At 38.8% G+C, this 7949-nt stretch overlaps 2 protein-coding genes across 4 annotated transcripts in view; both read right to left on the bottom strand.

Annotated features, from left to right (window-relative positions):
* Positions 1 to 532: 532 nt before the first annotated feature.
* Positions 533 to 5648, bottom strand: gpr37a (G protein-coupled receptor 37a). Its single transcript, XM_084094530.1, has 2 exons — positions 4453 to 5648; positions 533 to 2019 (listed from the first exon to the last, which is right to left on the bottom strand). Exons 1-2 carry the CDS (start codon positions 5290 to 5292, stop codon positions 1195 to 1197), a joined length of 1665 nt encoding a protein of 554 aa, XP_083950656.1. The 5' UTR covers positions 5293 to 5648; the 3' UTR covers positions 533 to 1194.
* Positions 5649 to 6178: 530 nt separating this feature from the next.
* The window catches only part of pot1 (protection of telomeres 1 homolog), a 49175-nt gene continuing 47404 nt past the window's right edge, over positions 6179 to 7949 (bottom strand). For all 3 annotated transcript variants that reach the window (XM_084094527.1, XM_084094528.1, XM_084094529.1), the window contains 3 exons: positions 6889 to 6983; positions 6522 to 6627; positions 6179 to 6428 (listed from right to left, as the gene is read on the bottom strand). In XM_084094527.1, the coding sequence (XP_083950653.1) occupies positions 6322 to 6428; positions 6522 to 6627; positions 6889 to 6983 (308 nt within the window). In that variant the 3' untranslated portion in view covers positions 6179 to 6321. The remainder of the gene's footprint in view (positions 6429 to 6521; positions 6628 to 6888; positions 6984 to 7949) is intronic.

Raw genomic sequence — 7949 nt, 5'->3', positions numbered from 1 at the left:
CTTTTAATTGCATGTATCTGAATTCAAGCTATACCTCAACCAAGGTGTTGTATCTCTTGTGTAGCAAGTAGACAGCAAGGCAGCGCACTATGTTTTGGAGATGATCTTAAATGTGTAGTAAAAGAGATGAGATTGTTCCTCAAGCAGTGCAAAAGTCCAATTTTCCCTTTGATACTAAATGGCCAATAAACAACCAGACCACAATAACGAAACTCCAGCTGTCTTGTTAAGCCAAACAGGCTTCATACATCTTTCCCTACACTCCCAATCCAGTCCGCACTTCTATCCGTGAGGTCATGGAATCCGCTGCAGCATGAATGCCTAATGCTGAACTGGCCATTGCCTTAAACAAAAGCCTCTGTGTACTAGAGTACTGTATGGCATTGATGACCCAGAGGCCTGTGAACCAACACCATCAAGAATGAACCAGCCATTGGAGAAGAATTGATTGGTAAAGGATATACTGATCGGTTAGATCACATAATCTGAATAAATAGAAAACACCATGTCCAGTTTCAGTATAACACTCAAGTTTTACCTGTAAGACATTTCAATGTTTTTTTTAATTATTATTCAAAAGTGACATGTCTTGGCTAAAACAACAGCGTCTTCAGTGCTTTTCAGTGGCTGAAGTGCATCACAAGTATTTCTGCTAGCAAATACAGAGTGAATTTAATACTTACATAGCAAGGGAGCTAGGCTTAACGTTAAATCGATTCACAAGAATCGCCAATTTCCACAACACCAAAACATACTATGAACAGCCATTTTCTATATATTACCTTCCGTACAGTAAGTCTCAGAGATACTTTGAACAAAAATACAAATACACCAAATAAAAAAAAAAAAAAAAAAGATACTGGGGTAAGAAAATTGTGCAAATATAACAAATGCATGTGAGTTAATCCATAATCCTTCTAGACTTCCAAGAAACTACATATGGTACTCATGTCTTCTGTAAACATCAATAGGCAGTTGCATCTCTAAGACAATGTGTAATAAACATGTGGATGGTCTTTGTCCCTATTTTCACAAGTTAAAATATCCAGTTTGTGGGCGTCTCTCCCAAAACAAAGCATAGTAAAATCAGAAACTGCACAAAACTGTGCACCCTGTGAAAACAACATCTCTGGACTGGTTTATTCCGTATGTCTAAGCCCTTGGTAATGTGCACCCCTTAGGTAAGGTACAACCTTAGCAGTGAGTTCCCGCTATTGGGAAGGTTGATGGATCCCTGCGGCCTACAGTGCTGTAGGGGGAAAGCTCCAGCTCGGTGGTGCCGTCCTGATCGTTGTCGTCACTGTTGGGCTCGGAGGACTTCGGTGGGCCGCACTCCTCAAAGCAGCAGCAGCAGCAGTCCAGAAAGGCTTTGCTGAAGGGCCGACACAGAGCCAGAAGCAGCACCGGTGTAACCGCGGACTTACAGAACAGCATCATCTGACTCACCAGATGCAGGATATCCAGCGTGCGACGCGGCACACCTGTAGCCATGTACACCGATACGATGTTGCTGATGTTCTCCGGAATGATGCAAAATCCGTATAGGATAGCCAGAGCAACAACAATGCAGTTCATTTGGCTCTCCAATTGGATCTGCTTGCGGTTGCCTCGGACGCTGGCGCGTTCGGCCTTGCGGATCTTGCGTGCGGTCACCACTGAGCTGATGATGGTGAAGAGAGTGGGAAGGCAGAAGTAGCAGCCGAAGTACCACCAGAGACGAGCGCTGTTGTAGGTGAGTCCGAGGACGTAAAGCGTGTCCGGGAGAGCCGTGGAGATTCGGACCACGCAGTGTTCGCAAGGCGTCACTTCCGGAGGCTCACGGTCCTCTCTCACCAGCTGCCGGATTAGAAGCTCGGGCAGGGCGAGGAGAAGAGCGCCGATCCAAATCACCATTAGCTTGGCTGCAGTAGAGGTGCAGTTCTCGATCATCTCGTAGTACATCTGGACGTTGCTCGCGGCACGGAAACGGTCAATGCACAAAGCACAAAGAGTGAAGGTAGTTACTCCTAAAGACGCCACCTGCAAGGTAAAGGGGATGTGTGGTCATTACTAATAAACTTTTAAAAAACCCTTCCACTGACAAACCTGGAAACAGCGTTGGGATCCTAAAGGAACATTGCGGGTGAAATTAAAGCTAAGCCTAATTGACAGCATTTATAGCATAAAGGTCGACTTTTTTTTTTTTTTTTACAGCAGCAAAAATCTGGGTTACATTGAGGCACTTGCAATGGAAGTGAATGAGGCTAATTTGTAAGCATTAAAATACTCACCGTTTCAATAGTATAGCCTCAAGACGTAAATAATTTGAGTCGACGTAACACCTTAAGCTACTGTAAAAAGGATAAGAACTTCACAGTTCATAGAATACAGAAGTTTTGACATAAGTGCTTTAGATTTCTGCTTTTAAAATGTTCAAAAATAGTCACTTTTCACTTAAATTGTAAGTGCCTTATCACGTAACCTTGAATTTCTGATTCATTTATTTATTTCAGGAAAAAGGAGGAATGAGTCTGAAAGCATTTGTGGCATAATTTTGACCATAACAAATAAAATAGATTGAGCGCAACTTGAATTGAACTTCTGAGTCTGTGGAACAATAAGGAAATTCAATCCCACAGCTTTTCCATTTAGGGCCATAGACTTCATTGTTAGGTTGAAACATTGTGATCAAGTTAGCGGGTTGATCTGAATCAAGGGTGTAGGCATTTGCGCTCTGTAGTGTGTCAGGAGATTAAAGCCAGAACCATGACACCACTCAGGTCAATTCCTCAGAAAACACATGATACAATCTGAACGCTGCCTCAGGGCAATACCACTATCTCTTTGTGTCAGCAGAGGAGACACTCCCCCTTACTCAAGTAGACAAAACACAAGAAAGATGTCTGTCCTGACCTACACTGTAACATTTCCATTGAATTTCTGACTAGACACTTTCACACAGCCTTCTCGTTAATTTAACAGCATATTTCATTTAGATAATTTTTCAAGCATAATCTAAATTAAAATGCTAACAAATCAGCTCTGGAAATTTGTTACTGAAGAATGTTGCAAGAACACTTTAATCTGCATGTTATGAGATAACAATAGCCATAAGATTATTGGTTTGATCATGTACAATACGCAGATAGGGCGCTTTGATGCAAGAAGTCTTCGGAATTACAAAGTTAAGCAGCGGACGAAATTGCAAAAAAAAAATAAAAAAATCAAAAATTGTTATTATCTTGTGTTGTGGAATTGGACAGACGCTGAATGGTGTAGCTTTTTACGCAAATATGTAAATTAAAGCGGTGCTATGCAGTTTTGGCAATTTCTTCGCTGTTTTCTCGCGGGTTTCTCTATAGAGCTCCCCCTAGCTTCAGAATAGATATTTGACAACACTGTCATCAAAACTCGATGGCGACTCTCCCCCCTCCCATCTTCTCCCTCTGGTGATGTACATTTGTTTTCAAAGAAGCCGGCGAACACATGTCCACTGAGGTATGTATGATACACAGAAGGCTAGCATATAAATGTTTAGATAGTGTATATGTGCAGTGCCGTAAAGCAATACATTACATCACGAGACCTGGTATCACAAGATACTTCTTTACGCCCAAAGTTGCAAGGGTGGTTTTTCCGCTCACAGGCGCTAGGGGGGGTTCGTGAAGACCACCATTCAACCCCCCAAAAAAGTCATATATAACCATTCCAATGACCCCAAAGCTGTTTTTTAGTTAAGGTAAATTAAGCTAAAAAAACCCTGCATAGTTCCCCTTTAATAACGCAAATGAAAGTATTTTGCAATTTCATCGTTGCCACAAAAAGTGCTAGCTGTTAATGGCGTTTCACTTTCATGTCAGTAAATTCTCTTGGCTGAGAAACAGAAGCAAAAATCTTGCTAAGCAAGTTTAAGTCAATATACAGTAACTTACTTACCCGACTCAGTGACCTAAATAAGGTACGGTTTAGTAGCGCAGACATTTTAAGGAAACTAACACCTTCCTTGAGCACTAAGCAATTAATAAATACGTACAAAATGATGAAAGCATTTACATGTGAATCCCATGTGAATTTACAAGAAAGGATAAACCAGCAATTAAACCAGTTTCAGGTGTAAAAGTAGCTAACTGTACGTCATGAGTCTAGCCCACCCTTAATCTTATTGCTCACCTTATATCAGAGAGGATCTAGGACTAGACACTTGACACACATAAAAAACATATGTTAAACAGATGCAATGGAAAAATACATAGAATGTGTGATGTGATCAGGTAGCCTATAGCCCTCATTAACTTATCCAAACAGACCATCTTATTTTACTGATTCTTTTTAGAAGTCTTGCCCCATGTAGCTACCATAAACATATTTTTCAAATATTAACCAATTTGACACATTATAACAGAAATAACTGCATTTCAATCACCCATTGAAAGTGACCAACCACAGTTCTCTTAAATCCAATATGGAGTTTACCTCAATGTATGGAATGATTTTACAGGAGAATTCCCCAAGGAGCCAATCCTTAGTGAGTTCGTGGAATATAACAAGTGGCAAGCAGAAAAAGAGGATGACAAAATCCCACAGGGCGAGGTTGGCCAGCAAGGAGTTTGAAATGCTTCTCATGTAGTAATTGTGGCACACTATGCACATGATTGCTATATTCCCAACAATCCCCACAGTGAAAATGACGATGGAGATGCACATGACAGCATATGCACCATACGATTCACCTGTCACGGGGAAAAACGGATTCTTCACCCCTGGGGTTTTTGATCGTGTGTTAAAGGGAATGAACGGAGTGAAGACTTCCTCAAAGTCTTCCACAGGTGAGGTGCCCCATTCAGGAATAGACGAGACATCAGTAGGGAAGTCTGAAGGCTGGATCTGTGCTGCGGGCTTCGGCAGTGACTCCACGCGCTCAAGTTCATTCTCCGGAGACTCGATGCCTTCATTTCCCGCCGTCGCTCTTTCTCGTCGACGATGAATTCCACTTGTTATTTCCCTCAGAAATGATTTTGTGTTGCTATATTTGTCCATTACATAAGTTTTTTCGTACTTCTGTCTGGAAGATGCACTCACCATTAAATGTTGTGTAGTATCGGCCGATGAAATCACATCTGTAGTTTCCTTACCCGTTTCATAACTGATTTTATTTAACGTCACACGACGTCGGTCATGGCTGTTTGTGTTAATTTTACGCACTTTATAGGAAACTATTTTTGACTTTAAATCAGTCGTTTTGTTGCTACTCGCGAGTACTGAGAGTTCACAACTAATGAGCAAACAAAATACAGTTAAAAATTGCATTTCCATTGCGTTTTCCAGTAAATAGTATATCCCTTGAAAATATCCAAACCTGATAAATCCAGTATTTTAAGGCGTACTTGTAGAATTAACATTAAGCTTCGTCCCACTCGCTGGTCTCTCGTTTAGATGAACATCGCTAGTTTCCATTTTTTTAAATCAATAGTTTTGTAACAGCAGGTCAAACAGGTGTTCAGCCAAACAAAACAAAGCTAGTTGAAGCCCTTGAACCGCAGAGATATTTCCAAGCGTTTCGTACAAGAGGGAAAATAGACGTCAAGGAACGAGCATCCAGCATCTCGATAAAGTGAAAGTCCTTGAGAGCAGTTTATGATCTCCTGATGGATCTCTGAATATGAAGCTCTGCCAGGGAGGCGCCGCTTTCAGATACAACACAGTGAACGCGCCACCTAGTGGACTGAGACAGAACGACATTTTGTTTCCAGCATCAACCACATGCTGTCAATGCTCATCAGTTTCACTCCAGATGGCTTGTTAAATAAAGCCACACACAGGTCCAAGCAGAATAAGTAGTTATGCATTCTAAATAGAAATATACTTTATTTTATAGATACATTAATTGATTGTGTTTGACCATAAAACATATTTACATTTCTTAAAGTGATAGTTCACCCAAAAATGAACATTTTGTCATCATTTACTGACTCTTAAGTTGTTCCAAACATGTATGAGTTTCTTTCTTCTGTTGCACACAAAATAAGATATTTTGAAGATTGTCGGTAACCAGACGGTTGACGGCACCCATAATATTATTTTCCAACTATGGAAGTCAATGGGTGCCGTCAACTGTGTGGTTACCGACATTCTTCAAAATATCTTATATTGTGTTCAACTGAAGAAAGAAACTCATACAGGTTTGGAACAACTTGAGGGTGAATAAGTAATGACAAAATTGTCATTAATGGGTGACCTATTCCTTTAACACAAAACATTTCTAGTAACTCATTTTTTCTTGTTCTTTGCAAGTGGCCATCTATGATATTCACTTTGAATCAAACTGTCTGTAACTTAACTTCTTTATTCCTCTCTGATTTCTGAGTTAGTGATCTGGTAGCAAACTTTATTTCGGTCATTGTCCTTTACATTGTAGACAGAGAGGCAAAGATCCAGCCATGGACGTTCTTCTGCAAAGAAAATACAGAAAAAAAAGACATTATCTAACTCTAAATACTGAAGGAATGTAAAGAAAAAAAAATTGTTAGGAATGAAATCTTTACCCAAACTGCTTTGTGGTGGCTGAACTGTGTCCATGATGGTCTGAATCTTGTCCTGCAAATCCTGACTGCCTGAAGCATCGACAGCAGAAACATGGAAGAACTTCTCCTGCAAAGAATAAGACAGAGAGACAACCACTAAAGCCCATTTCAAAAGAGAAAATAGCGCCCTCTGCTGATCAGGTAATGTACAGCATTTGTACCCTTTTGAGAGGCTACTTGGCAAGATTTCAGAAACTAAATGTTCACTTAAAATGTTTTGTAAAAAAATGTTTTGGTGTGTTTTACAACTAAAAATGAAGTCATTCTATACTAAGGACAAATGTGCACTTTTTCCAGATATTGAATGAAATGGCATTGATATACTCACAGCGTTCTCCCACAGCAGAGCCTCTAATGTGTCCGTCCCGTCGTCCAGTTCAAACTGGATTAACAATCCGTACTGCATCATCTGAACTCCCAGAGCTGTGTGACAGAAACACAGATGAACTACCGAAATATACATGTGGCGGAAGTGTCCAAATTCTCTTTAGGACAACAGTGTAATTCAGAATTACACAACAGAATAATTTTCAATATTCAAATTAAATATAACTCATCTTTATTAAGTAACACAGGTCCTATACCCAAGACTATATTTTGCCTCTTTACTACATTTGGTTTCTATTATTTAATTACTTGTGTCCAATTTTGTCTTAACATTTTACAAGTGTTAAAACATTTTTGTATAATGTGCTTTAAATACGCCACAGCTTCTCCAGCATCCTAAAGAGGACTGATTATATTTAGATGATATTTCCCTCTTTTCATTAGGGTTGCGCCATTCAGAACTGAACTGAGAATGTAATTTTAAATGTTTGAATTTGAATTGAGGTTGCAAACATGAAACTAAATTTTAATTTTAATTTTAATATGAAGGCAAAGGTAGGTAATTTTTTTTACATATTATAAAGTCTATTTAAAAAATGTGATTAAATAATACACAACATTTTTCTATATGAATGAGTCATTAAGAAATGTTAGAATTAAGAAAAGAAACTGACATTATAAATCAGTGTTTCATGTGGCACCTATAGAAATTTGTTCTTAGTTTATATACATTTTCTTATACTTGGTAAATTAGCAATTTATTTTATTATATAACCGTTAAACATTTTGATGTCAATTTGAATTTTGAAACTATGGTGCATATTTAGTGTTTTTATGGCTGTATTAATTATTTTGACAGTACAGAAGTTACAGAAGTAAATGTTTAATCATAAAAATATTCTATACAGTCAAACCAAAAATTATTCAGACACCAGATATCATTTTTTATATTTTTTTACTAGTTGGTGTAGTATAGTTTATTTATGTAAGTGACGATAGCAAAATAAAAAACTGTGACATATCATAACCAAAAATTCTTCATACAGTGGACTACCAGTAAAA

This window comes from Abramis brama, assembly GCF_963993115.1.
Source record: "Abramis brama genome assembly, chromosome: 20".
Taxonomy (NCBI): Eukaryota; Metazoa; Chordata; class Actinopteri; order Cypriniformes; family Leuciscidae; genus Abramis; species Abramis brama.
The sequence above is the reverse complement of the archived record's forward strand: the minus strand, read 5'-3'. Positions and strand labels throughout refer to the sequence as shown.

Coding starts and splice junctions, on each gene's coding strand:
- gpr37a (XM_084094530.1), bottom strand. CDS start 5,292: ATGGAAATGCAATTTTTAACTGTATTTTGTTTGCTCATTAGTTGTGAA. Junction 2,020..4,452: donor AAATCATTCCATACATTGAG/GTAAACTCCATA, acceptor TTTACCTTGCAG/GTGGCGTCTTTAGGAGTAAC.